This window comes from Mchenga conophoros, linkage group LG23 (genome assembly GCF_057382185.1).
Source record: "Mchenga conophoros isolate Kocher_MC1m ecotype Shallow Benthic linkage group LG23, M_conophoros_male_GT1.1, whole genome shotgun sequence".
NCBI classification, from domain to species: Eukaryota; Metazoa; Chordata; class Actinopteri; order Cichliformes; family Cichlidae; genus Mchenga; species Mchenga conophoros.
The window spans coordinates 47,819,964-47,834,138 of record NC_140547.1 but is presented as its reverse complement, the minus strand read 5'-3'; the positions used below and the strand labels follow the sequence as shown (position 1 = coordinate 47,834,138).

Here is a 14,175-nt window from a genome sequence, read left to right as displayed (position 1 = left end):
ACTGGTTCCAGAGCCCAGACAATGCGTAGAGGTGAGCCCAACTATATCTAGCCGGTACCTCTCAACCTCACGCACCAACTCAGGCTCCTTCCCCACCAGAGAGGTGACATTCCATGTCCCTATTGCCAGTCTTGGCAGCCGGGGGTCGGTCCGCCAGGGCCTCCGCTCCTGGCCGCCACCCGGCTCACAATGCACCCGACCCCTATGGCGCCTCCTGCGGGTGGTGGGCCTGCGGGAGGATGGGCCCATGTCTCCTCTTCGGGCTGTGCCCGGCCGGGCCCCATGGACTAAGGCCCGGCCACCAGACGCTCGCCCTCGGGCACCCTCCCCGGGCCTGGCTCCAGGGCGGGGCCCCGGTAACCCTATCCCGGGCAGGGTAAACTGTTCCCTCGATATTCTTTTCATGGGGGTCTTCTGAATCGCTCTTTGTCTGGTCCCTCACCCAGGACCAGTTTGCCATGGGAGACCCTACCAGGGGGCAAAAGCCCCCAGACAACATAGCCCCTGGGATCCCTGGGACACACAAACCCCTCCACCACGATAAGGTAGCGATTCAAGGAGGAGCACTTAAATCACTTTAAGCATATTTGCACTGCACAAGACATAATGTGGATTGCACAACACTGGACATTGTATTCTTCATTTCAAGCTAATACTTGTACAGCTGCTGTTATTGTGTATATATTTATTTATATTTCTTCATACATTCTTATATAGTTCTATATTGTGTATTTTGTTGTACAGTTATTTTATTTTCAACTTTAATTTATGTATTTTATCTTATTCTTTCCCAGTTAAATTTACCCTTCATTCTAATTTGTGTTGTACAGTTATTTCATTTTTAACCTTAATTTATATTTTATTCCTTCCTAGTTAAATTTACCCTTTTTAATTTTTCATATTTATTTCCTATCTTATTCATAGCCTTTTCCTTTTTTGTTTTCTTTAGGTCACGAGCAGTTGTCCAAGCATTTCACTACATATCGTACTGTGTATGACTGTGTACGTGACAAATAAAATTTGAATTTGAATTTGAATTTGAATTTGAAAGTCATCTACATGTGGGTTTAGTTCTGACTTTAGGGACAAGTAAAAAAATAAAATAAAATAAAAACATCTGTCCAGACAACCTGACAGTCAAAAATATAAACTCAGGAACTTAAAAGGAAAATTGTGCTGACTTTGAACGTCCGCATCAAGATAAACTTACAGATTTAAGAGTCAAAAAGTGTCAAAAAGTCTGTATCCTTACCCGAGAGTTTCAAGTTTACAGTCAGGACTCTTTAGTCCAACACACAGCAAATCCAATCCTGAATCCTGCAGGTAGTTCGAGCTCAGGTCCAGCTCTCTCAGATGATTGGATGGGGAGCTGAGAATTTCAGACAAAGCTTCAAAGCTTCTTTTTGAGAGTTTACAATCTCTCAGCCTGAGGAAGAATAACAATGGAGACATATTCTTTTATTCATCTAGCATTATTAAACATATTTGTTCATAGATTCACTTACAGCACTTTCTTGGATGCTTTGACCACTGGCAGCAGCTTCAAAAATGCCTTCTCTGAACGGGAGTATTTCTCCAGGTCGAACTCATCCAGATCTGATGACAGTAAGATGAAGACCAGAGCCGACCACTGAGCAGGAGACAGTTGATCTGTGGAGAGACGTCCTGATCTCAGGGACTGTTGGATCTCCTCCACTAGAGAACGATCATCCAGTTCATTCAGACAGTGGAACAGGTTGATGCTTTTCTCTGCAGACAGTTTCCCACTGAGCTTCTTCTTGATGTACTGGACTGTTTCCTGATTGGTCTGTGAGCTACTTCCTGTCTGTGTCAGCATGCATAGAAGATCCTGATTGGTCTGCAGTGAAAGACCCAGGAGGAAGCGGAGGAACAAGTCCAGGTGTCCATTTGGACTCTTTAAGGCTTTGTCCACAGCACTCTGGTAGAAGTCTTTTACAGTAAGTGTTTTCTGGAAGATTTTAAAGCGAGGAGATTGTTTCTTAAGCAGGTTGACTCCAGAGTTGATGAAGGTCAGATAGACATGAAGAGCAGCAAAGAACTCCTGAATGCTCAGATGGACGAAACAGTAAACAACGTTGTTGAACATGTGGCACTCATCAGCTTTAAAGATCTGTGTGAACACTCCTGAGTACACTGAGGCTGCTCTGATATCGATGCCACACTCTGTCAGGTCTGATTGATAGAAGATCAGGTTTCCTTTCTGCAGCTGATCAAAGGCCAGTTTTCCCAGAGACTCAATGATCTTCCTGCATGAATCTGTGTCATCATACTTGATGTCCTTCGTTGTTAGGTGAAATAGCACAAGGCGTAGGTAGAGCTCTGTGAGAGTCTTAGGCAGATCTTTGCTCTCTTTGTTCTTCATGACAAACTCCAGAACTGTAGCAGTGATCCAGCAGAAGACTGGGATGTGGCACATGATGTGGAGGCTTCGTGATGTCTTGATGTGGGAGATGATGCTGCTGGCCTGCTCCGAATCTCCGAATCTCTTCCTGAAGTACTCCTCCTTCTGTGGGTCAGTGAACCCTCTGACTTCTGTCACCATGTCAACAATGTCACAAAGGATCTTATTGGCTGCTGCAGGTCGTGTGGTTATCCAGAGGCGAGCAGAGGGAAGCAGTTTCCCCCTGATGAGGTTTATCAGCAGCACATCCACTGAGGTGGACTTTCTAGGGTCAGTCAGGATTGCAGTTTTGTGGAAGTCCAGAGGAGGTCGACACTCATCCAGACCATCAAAGATGAACACAACCTGGAAGTCTTCAAAGATGTAGATTCCTGCTTTTTTGGTTTCAGTAAAGATGTGATGAACAAGTTCCACCAAGCTGAACTTTTCCTCTTTCAGCAGATTCAGCTCTCTGAAAGTGAATGGAAACATGAACTGGATGTCCTGGTTGGCTTTGTCTTCAGCCCAGTCCAGAGTGAACTTCTGTGTTAGGACTGTTTTCCCAATGCCAGCCACTCCCATTGTCAGCACTGTTCTGATTGGTTTATCTCTTCCAGGTGGGAGTTTAAAGATGTCTTCTTGTCTGATGGTTGTTTCTGGTCTGTCTGGTTTCCTGGATGCTGTTTCAATCTGTCTGACCTCATGTTCATCATTGACCTCTGCAGTCCCTCCCCCTGTGATATAGAGCTCTGTGTAGATCTGACTCAGGAGGGTCGGGTTTTCTGTTGTAGAAATCCCCTCGAGCACACACTGGAACTTCTGCTTCAGGTCTGACTTGAGTTTGAGCTGACACTCAGTGAGAATCTCTGCATGAATAAACAGCAAATGACACAAATGAGAAAACTGCATTCTGGTTACTGTGGTTATGTGTTCAGTTCACTGGACTCTTGGTGTCATGATCCGAGTGAGTCTGAGTAACTTTCCACAGCATCAGCTCTCCTCCCCTGGGTGGAGCCCTCCTCACTCCTCCCTGCTCCTCACCTGTTGCCAATTACTCCGGCAGTATTTATGAGCAGCACTCACAATGAACCTTCTCCAGATTGTGTGCTTACCACAGTCAGTTCTCTGCCTCACATTTTGTCTTGTGCTCCTCAGCTTGTTTCGCGTAACCCTCTTTTCCTGTTCCCTAGTCGGCACCTGGATACATCTTCCAACTCTCGCCATAAGTCACGCCTCAGGATTCTGCCCTGCCACTGCTGGGAAAACTCACTCTTGCAAACTGCCATCCTCAGCTGCCTGCCTCCCTGTGCACCCACATCTCACTCTGTACCCAGATTTAATTCATCTCCTCCTCCAGCTGATCTCCACCTGCAGCCACGTAACACCTCTTAGTTTTTAAATCTTGGACTCATTCACTACACTGTGGACCACTCTGATTATTATCTCCTTTGTTCCAGTGATCCTGGATAGTTTCTATTCGCCCGATTCTGCCCCTGTTGTTCCTTTGACCTGCCTCAGCTTATGTTCTGGCCTCAGCTCTGCACTTCTCATAATACCTCGCTTGCTGTTGAATTTAGCCGTGATTCAGCTTTCTCCGTCAAGAAATCTAGTAAAATACATTTCTGTTAAAAGTCACTCAGCCTCCGTTTTTTGGTTCTGTGCTTGACTCCATTCCTTTTCATGAGCCATTGAGCCCTGACACTTGGGTTATAACTGAGGGCAGGTTTTATAGAGACACATTTGATTTAATTGTGTTTATTTATACAGCACCAAATCAATACTAGCAACATTTCACATATTACATAAACAACACTATGGAGCCAGTGATGAATAAATATGTAGAATAAATGAAAGAATTTCAAGTATAAAAGTTTTTTTTATTAATTCCTCCAAATAACAACAACAGTCACCCCAATGTGCTTTATATTGTAAGATAAAGAACCTACAATAATACAACAGAAAAAACCCCAACTATCTTTTTGGGTCCTGAAAACTGAAGGCTCTGCCTCCCATTCTACTTTTAAATACTCTGTGAACAACAAGTAGGCCTGCAGAGCGAGAGCGAAGTGCTCTAATAGGGGGATATGGTACTACAAGGTCATTAAGATAAGATGGGGCCTGATTATTTAAGACCTTGTATGTGAGGAGCAGGATTTTGAATTCAATTCTGGATTTAACAAGAAGTCGATACAGGAGAAATCTGCTCTCTCTTTCTAGTCCCTGTCAGGACTCTTGCTGCAGCATTTTGGATTAACTGAAGCCTTTTCAGCGAGTTTTTAGGACTTGCTGATAATAATGAATTACAGTCGTCCAGCCTTGACATAATAAATGCATAAACTTGTCACGGCTGGGGCAGCAGTCGTGCGGTGGAGTTAAATGAGGACCCAAGTTGCAGACAGTGGTGGAGATGCGAGTGAGGTTTTATTTACAGTGAACAAACCAAGGTGAGGGCAGAACTAAACATAAACCTAAACTGGAAAAACTACAGTGGCTTGCAAAAGTATTCGGCCCCCTTGAACTTTTCCACATTTTGTCACATTACAGCCACAAACATGAATCAATGTTAGTGGAATTCCAGGTGAAAGACCAACACAAAGTGGTGCACACGTGAGAAGTGGAACGAAAATCATACATCATTCCAAACATTTTGTACAAATAAATAACTGCAAAGTGGGGTGTGTGTAATTATTCAGCCCCCTGAGTCAATACTTTGTAGAACCAGCTTTTGCTGCAGTTCCAGCTGCCAGTCTTTTAGGGTCTGTCTCTACCAGCTTTGCACATCTACAGACTGAAATCTTTGCCCATTCTTCTTTGCAAAACAGCTCCAGCTCAGGCAGATTAGATGGGCAGCGTTTGTGAACAGCAGTTTTCAGATCTTGCCACAGATTCTGGATTGGATTTAGATCTGGACTTTGACTGGGCCGTTCTAACACATGGACATGTTTTGTTTTAAACCATTCCATTGTTGCCCTGGCTTTATGTTCAGGGTCGTTGTCCTGCTGGAAGGGGAACCTCCGCCCCAGTCTCAAGACTTTTGCAGACTCCAAGAGGTTTTCTTCCAAGATTGCCCTGTATTTGGCTCCATCCATCTTCCCATCAACTCTGACCAGCTTCCCTGTCCCTGCTGAAGAGAAGCACCCCCAGAGCATGATGCTGCCACCACCATATTTGACAGTGGGGATGGTGTGTTCAGAGTCATGTGCAGTGTTAGTTTTCCACCACACATAGCGTTTTGCATTTTGAACAATAAGTTCCATTTTGGTCTCATCTGACCTGAGCACCTTCTTCCACATGTTTGCTGTGTCCCCCACATGGCTTGTGGCAAACTGCAAACGGGACTTCTTATGGTTTTCTGTTAACAATGGCTTTCTTCTTGCCACTCTTCCATAAAGGCCAACTTTGTGCAGTGCACGACTAATAATTCCCCCACCTGAGCTGTAGATCTCTGCAGCTCGTCCAGAGTCACCATGGGCCTCTTGGCTGCATTTCGGATCAGCACTCTCCTTGTTCGGCCTTGTTCGATTACACACAGGTGCACTCTATTTAGTCATTAGCACTCATCAGGCAACGTCTATGTGCAACTGACTGCACTCAAACCAAAGGGGGCTGAATAATTACGCACACCCCACTTTGCAGTTATTTATTTGTAAAAAATGTTTGGAGTCATGTATGATTCTCATTCCACTTCTCACGTGTGCACCGCTTTGTGTTGGTCTTTCACCTGGAATTCAAATAAAACTGATTCATGTTTGTGGCTGTAATGTGACAAAATGTGGAAAAGTTCAAGGGGGCCGAATACTTTTGCAAGCCACTGTAACAGACAAACCTGAAAACATAAGGACAGCGGGGAATACACAGAGATGACACAAAGAAGGCTGGATAGAGAGACGAGTAGTAACACTGATTAACACAGTAATGCAGACGACACAACGAGGAACACAGGCAGACACATACTATAAATACACACAAGGTAATGAGGGAATGACACACAGGAGGGGAGCACAGCTGATCCTAATTCACAAGACGAGACACAAACCTTCAAAGTAAAACAGGAAACAGACTGTTTTACAACACAAACTCGGGGACACGAACAGAACACAGAGGAAAGACACAGGTAGAGATCAACCTAAGAACTAATACAAAATCAGAATTAACACAAAGTACACAAGGTGATACCAAAAATGAAACAAAACGCTGAACGACCCAGGACCATGACAGAACTAGTTTTTCAGCGTCACTCTGAGACAGGATATTTCTAACTTTAGAGATGTTGCACAAATGGAAGAAAGCAGTCTTACATGTTTGTTTAATATGTGCGTTGAAGGACATGTCCTGGTCAAAAATGACTCCAAGGTTCCTCACAGCGTTACTGGAGGCCAAGGTAATGCCATCCAGAGTAAGAATCTGCTTAGATACCATATTTCTAAGATTTTCAGGGCCGAGTACAATAACCTCAGTTTGATCTGAATTAAGAAGCAGAAAGTTAGCGGCCATCCAGGTCTTTATGTCTTTAAGACATTCCTGCAGTTTAACTAATTGGTGTGTGTTATCTGACTTCATGGACAGATGGAGCTGGGTATCATCTGCATAGCAGTGTAAATGTATGCTATGTCTTCTAATGATGCTGCCTAAGGGAAGCTTGGTAACGGGAGCGTTGCCAGCAGAAGGCTGAAGTGGAATCTCCCAGAAAGCTGCAGAAGAAAAAACATGAGCTGAAATGGTGGATTTCAGTCAAATAAGGAGAACTGTGGCTTTCCTCCAACCTTTGACCAATCACCTTAGTGTCCTGTTTATCAACCATAATAAAAAGCATTTACTGTCTGGGCATTTTTTTGTTTGGGTCTCCAAACAGCAGAAAGAAATGGCAGCCATTTTTTTAACTTTACCTTCAACTGGTAAATAGATTTAAGAGAAAGCACTTTGATCATATTTGTGACGTGTCCCAAACTGTTGTTGTCGCCTCATTTATGTTGATAAAACAGCTCTAAAACCAATCTGACAATATAAATCTGTAAAATGGGCAGAAAACCTGCTGCTGGTCCCATTTTAATCAAACCAACCCAAAGAGCAGATATTCATGTGTGTACACAGGAGGTTATTTGTGCAGATGCATAAAACATAAACTGTTGGCTTTCTGCAGTCTCTCACTCCTGAAAGTGTTGGCAAGTGTTTTGGATTTATTATTTATATGGATTTTAATGGCACCTGTGTAATGTTAACTAAGGTTTTTATTGTTTATGTATTTTTTGTTTAGTCATTCCCTGACTTACCTGTGGGTTCTGGGATGGTTTTATTTAAATTCTCCAACAGATCATTCTTGTTTATCCTCCCCAAAAGATTTTTAGCAACTTCAAAAGTGTTGATAGAGTAGGTATCAAACATCAGATCCACTATGTTCGTCCTCTCTGCATTCTCCAGTTTACTCACTGGGATTGCTGGTAAACCTTCTACAGACCCGTTCTTCAGATGCCACTTAAATTTTTCAAAGTCATCACGTTCCAAATCCTCCAAAGTCCCCAGAAGGATTTCTTTAGGTGTCGTCATCTTTTACCCTGTAAGGACCCGATAAACAAAGACTGTAACAACAGCTGGAGAGGTAATTGTCTGATTTATCATAATTTAACTTGATTCTAACAGCAGTTCATCACAATAAATTTCTTAGGCTCAGAATGCAACAAAATTGCACATGAAGAAGCACATAGAGAAGTATCCAAGTAACACTTTGCTACAATATAAAACAAACTATTATAAATAAAGAAAATATATAAACTAAATATATACACTACCCGTCAAACGTTTTAGAACAGCCCAATTTTTCCAGTGTTTTTGTCACGGTTTGCGAGCCGTGTGTAAATTATCAAAGGACCCTTTATGCAGGCAGCTCAGATGCAAGTGAGTTTATTCATCACATGGTGATACAAACAGAAATGGCGAAGGTGAGCATGGAAACTAAGCAAAAACCTAAACTGGGAAAACTAACAGTACACGAATATGAAGAATTACACGAAGGGAAGACGAAAACACGGAACACAAGGGGTGGGAGCAAAGCACCACAACACATCACTATAGGGCTTCGGAGCGTGATGTCACGGGGGTGGGCGTGGAAAGGATTTTGGCCCGATTCACCATTTTGGGGGTCTAAGCTAGGAGCGATAGCATAGCCATGGTTCGTACTTGCTGTGTGCTCGGCTGCAATGTTCGATCTTACGACCGGCACGGGAATAAGGTTGGATTGTCTTTTTATGCTTTCCCAACCTGGAAGCGACATGAGGCAGCTCGTGTATCGATGTTACCAAACGAAGGCGTCTAGCCTGGATAGCAGCTGTGAGACGAGCTGATATCCAGCTCTCTTCCATCTCCAAATATCTGTTGGTGCTCCAGACATTTTCATTCCGGTAAGTTCTAAATATGTTCATATCTCTCTTTATAGCCTATTAGTTTCATTTTCGATGCGCTCTGAGCTCATAGCAAATTAGAACAAACATCCTACTGAGTGATTTTGCAGAACTACCGTCTATTTATAGAGTTGCTAATTATTTGGCATTATTGCAGCAAACCAGCCGATGAAATGGATGAAACATCATGACAGGTTTCCAGCGCTACACGAGGGACCTGCTTCAAACAAACCACCATGCCAATCAGATTACTTCTTCCATGTGAGGGTGAAGAGGTGACCCTTCTGGATAAGATGGTGAAGGTTTGCTGCGTTTGGTGAACAGTGTGATAATAAAACCAGAGAAGAATGAAACCTGCTCCTGTTAAATGTTCTTAAGTCTTGTGCTGTTATTTTTTCAAAAGATACAGTAAATAAAGTAATGTTAGTAGTGGGTGATATCATGTAAACACTCATGATTTGGTGTAAACATTTTGTCATTTGTAAACTGTAAATGACATGGATTCTACACTGTTACTGATGTGATGTTCTATAAAGTGGTTTTAATAAAAAAAAAAAGGCAAAATAATTTAGTTTCTTTATTCAACTTTTGAACAGTGGGACTCAGTCAGTACATATTCAGTAAATGCAAATTATTTACACAGCAGTGCACTACAGGCATACATCTAGACCCCTAGATAAAACATGATGGCATTATAGCAGTGACAACTCCTCCACAGTAGCAGGTGGGGTTTTTCTTTTTTGAGGACGGCTCCTTTTCCCCGTCACTACAGATGGTCTGTGTATGTTTTGATCAAGAGCCTTTTTTTGGGCAGCTGAAGAGAAGTCGTCTATCTTATGGCCAACCTCTGGGTGTATCTTGGTATTATTACCAGGCAAAACCCAGTATGCAGGTTCATCTGTAACAGTCCTTGTGCCACGGATCAACACTGTTCCGTCTACTTTAGACAGAAGAGCAGCGACGTGGGTGCAGGTCTCTGCGACTCCGGCCATACAGGTGCAGCGGGCGGCTTCAACCTTCCCTGTGATGCTCACAGTGACCCATGGCTGCAATGCTGGTTCATTCAGTCTTAGAGTGCAGCACCTGAAACACACACAGACAAAGTTCATTTAAAGACAAGAACTATGAGCCAAGGCCGACACAAATGTGTTTAATCTACTTTATCATAAATGTAACAAAGTGTCAAGAAAGTTAGCACATACATGTGATTTTTCATTTCTTTATGTGTCCATCTATAGAACGCTGCATGTTATAGTGTAAATCTGCCTGTTCTGTCAGAAACCTGCCTGCAGAAAATGAACCTAAAGTATGTAATGCAAGGATGTCATCACTTTAGAGATGGAGAAAGCATAAAGTGACAATTATGAATCACTTAATATGTTAAGGAGATTCTGCAGGTCATTAATCAAAGTATAAAACTAAAATAAAATGTATTTTTAGTGACACAAGATACAAATATGGAAGCAAGATGTATAATTAGAATTATTTATAATAAACATTAATAAATCATTGCAATTTCTTTAACCATAGAGAATAACTAAATCCTTCAGGACAGTGTCTCATCAATGCACTGAACTCACTATGTTATCCACCTAACAGTCTCCACATGTTCTCACTGTAATTTCCCCTCATGAATGAATTTATGCTGCAGTAATCTGAATGTTTGCAGGGAAATCAAACGCATTTCACTCGCTGTACTCGAGCTGACTTACCTTTGATTGAATGACGACTTGTACGCGCTGACTCCACAGATAAGGTATGAAATATATCAGGCTACGTCAATAGCGGTTGGTCTTCAGGGTTTCTACTCCACGGCCGTATTTCATACGGGTCCACATTTCCAATGCACGCTATTTTCTGCAAGTACCGCCGCTTCGCCTCTGGACGCAATCGGTCTCTATACAGTCCATTCTCTTTTAAGCTGCTTTTAAGCATCTTGTAATCGTCGTTCCAACACAGTGTGTTTGATTTGATTCGTAGACCCCGAAAATGCCGCCTCGCTCCCACAATGCATTGCGGCGTGACGTCAACTCCGAAATAGTAGTGATGGGTCCAGCAACACTGATGCACCGATGCTTGTATCAAGCTCACAGAGCGAAACCTGTATCGGTGCGTGTGTCGCTTTAAGAAAAAGTCACGTGATCGATACAGCTGCTGTATCGCTCATTACCAACGCGCTAAACTGTGTTTAAAAGGTACCGCATCTGCATCTGTCAATGGGATGAGTCGCCACCAAAAAACCCCCCAAAAAACCAAAATTACTCTCGCAAAGATAAAAAAAACAAAAAAAAAAAAAAACATCTCTCCATAACAAAATTGAGCTTGAAAGAAAAAAAAATGTTTCTGCTGTGTGGGATCATTTTGATCTTTTAACTGCAAATAAGGGAGTAGTTTGTCTGTCTTTGTTTCAGTGTAATCTATCAGAATAGGAAAAACAGCAATGTGACTTGCAGTGTAAATTATTTATTTTCTATTCTGCTGAGCTTTGTTACACAATCAAAAGCACCTCCTCAGTGTTCAGGCATTACAGAACCAAACATGAAAATGAGGAGACAAACACACCGAGAATGAACACAGGTCGGCCTATATTGACACTGAACTGCTTTATCATCATTTTTTAATTAACATGCGTTTTATTATTTTGAAATCAAGCACCTAGGAAGTCTGTTCTGGACCATGCAGTCCTGAGTTTTATTATAACGGACTGCCAACCCCTTAGTATTGTGGAGAGTGTCGGAGAGAAACATTCCAAGATCAGAGGATCCTTTAACGTACTGGGGGAACAGGAAGACATCTTATCTGAACCTTTTCCACCTGGCTTTACAGTTTTTGTGTACCCCAGCTTCATCTGTGCCTCTGAATTTTCCAAAGCTGGGGAAATGCACCTTAGAACACACATGCATCAACACTACAATGAGCGGGCGGAGGGAGGTTTTGGAGTCTTCTCACACCCCCGTTCTCTGCGACAGGCACGTGCAGAGGGGGGGGGGCTAGAGGGGCTTGAGCACCCGCCCCTTTCCTGATGGGTGCCCAAGGTGCCCTTTTGTTGAGGCAGCTTTTTAAAAAAAAAAAGTATTATTTTTTTTAATGTGTGCGTGCGTGCGGAGTCCTGTCTGTGCCCCTCAACAATAATATTTAACTATTAATCACAGTTTTGCTAAATAAAAGGATCTGGCTTGCATCTGTCACATGATCACATTTAACCAATGATCGCCCTCGACGGCAGAACGCGCTGGTTACGAGCCGGGAACGAGCTCACAAAGAGCACGCGCATTTTTTGCGGTCCGGAGCTGTAAGAGAAACACAAGTTAACTCAGAGACACAGACTGATGCAACAAAACCAGTAAGTAGCTGTACAGCGTACACTGTAGTGTGTAGCACACAGGAGTATTAGCTTATTACGTACACGTTGGTAAGTTGTCTTGTGGCAATTTGACGAACTGAAACAAACGAGCGTGCTGTGTGTGCAACAGCGTGACAAACATTACCTGTCCTTTTATTAACTGCACATGTAGTGCTGGTCATAGCTGCTGGCTACCTGTGTAAGGCTGTCATGGGTCTGTAGCTCTGTCACCGTTTTAGTGAACACATTTAGTTTTAAAGTAAGTTACAGAGCATTTCCTGCCTTTCTGGGGGGATTATATTTCACTAAAAAACGATCTAATATACATGTCCACATAATTATGCATTATTATAATTATAATATATTAAAAAACACACTGTATTTTAAAGAACATACATTAAGAAGCAGATTATATTAGATTTATATTTTAAATAAGACAAAATTTGGATTTTACAGCAGTAAAATGATTGTATCTCTATACATGTAATAAGCTTTGCCCTGCACAGAGTGGATAGTGAAACAAATGGAATCATCATAAATACATTATTTCATATTTATTACTTCCCCCTCCTCATTGCTTTATTATTGTAGCTCTAGTAATAAATAATAATGTAAGGATTCTGGATCAGCACCATGATGCCCATAGTATATACAGTATTCTGAAGAAGGTCTAAAATGTCAGTGTGTTGCACCAAAATATTTAAGTAATTATCAGTTTTAGTTCTTAGAGTGTACCTCAAAGCACACTGTGTTCTGTTGATCTTATGTGCTGCACAATAATGTTTAATATTTAGTATTTACTGTTATATTACTATATATCATTGTGATGTTGTTTATTGTATTGCTCTCGTTTTCTTCTGCTTGTTTTCTTTTTTCTTTCTCAACAGGTGATCCAGGTGATTGATGTATGTGTGTGTGTGTGTGTATATATATATATATATATATATATATATATATATATATATATATATATATTTTTTTTTTTTTTTTTTTTTTTTTTGTCTGCTTATTTAGTTGGTTTTTGTTTTTTTGCCCTTTATCCCTGTCCCAGGACACAGCTGGGAGTGATTGACAAGATGAGACAGAGGAAACGCAAACTAAACACACTGACATGAGACACGGACCTTCACCACAAAGCAGTAAATACATAGACTGAGGCTACGTCCACACGTACACGGGTATTTTTGAGAACGGAGATTTTCCGTTTTTGTTTTCAAAAATAATCCCGTCCACACGTAAAGGCAGAAATGAAGGAAAACACTGCTAGGAACATGCCAAAGCAACAGGTGGAGATATATTCCTAACCGTGCAGAAATGCTGGCCAATCAGAAGTCTAGAAGCCTCGGTGGGAAAAAGTAAACAAAGCTGGGGCATAGAAGGAGAACCAAGTCGTATGTGTGGAGGGACAGTAACTGTGTGTATATGTAATCATTTAAACACTGCAGAAAGTACAATTAACACTAATAGTATAATAATAGTACCTGAATTGTACGGAGCCCCTCTGATGACATGGTCCAAAAATAAATAAATTGTGGCCACAAAATACCCTCGAAATACTATTTTCGAGAGCACGAAATGGGTATAACGTGGCAACGAATTACGCATTTGTGGCAACATCATATTGATACAATTCCTGGACAGCTGCGTAGAGACACAAGCATGAGAGTAGGCTAAACCTATACACCGTGGACAGAGACGGTATGAGTGAGTTTTATTTTAGGCTGGGAATGAGCTACAATGCATTTTGAAAAGCCTGCAATGCAAGGAACCATTATTACGGAGAGACATTTAAACAGGATACTGAGAGCCCAGTTGCTTTACAGGACCTGGACGCCGGGATAGATTTTATTGTCAACCAACTGCAAGGGCCTGGGAAGGATCACGGTTATTGGTCAAGTGTTTCGTGCCCACAAATTAGCATTTCGTGCGCACGAAGTAGTATTTTGTGGCCACAATTGATTTATTTTTTGGACCATGTCATCAGAGGGGCTCCGAAGAATTGGGATACAGCCTCTGAGATAGAAAGTGTGCGACCG

The 14,175-nt window shown here is 42.0% G+C and overlaps 1 protein-coding gene across 1 annotated transcript; it reads right to left on the bottom strand.

Moving 5' to 3' along the window:
- Nucleotides 1-1,501: 1,501 nt before the first annotated feature.
- On the bottom strand, nucleotides 1,502-7,945 carry LOC146548192 (NLR family CARD domain-containing protein 3-like). The gene is made up of 2 exons (XM_085266237.1): nucleotides 7,672-7,945; nucleotides 1,502-3,267 (listed from the first exon to the last, which is right to left on the bottom strand). The coding sequence occupies exons 1-2, from the start codon at nucleotides 7,943-7,945 to the stop codon at nucleotides 1,502-1,504; spliced, it is 2,040 nt and encodes a 679-aa protein (XP_085122363.1).
- Between the last annotated feature and the right edge of the window lie 6,230 nt (nucleotides 7,946-14,175).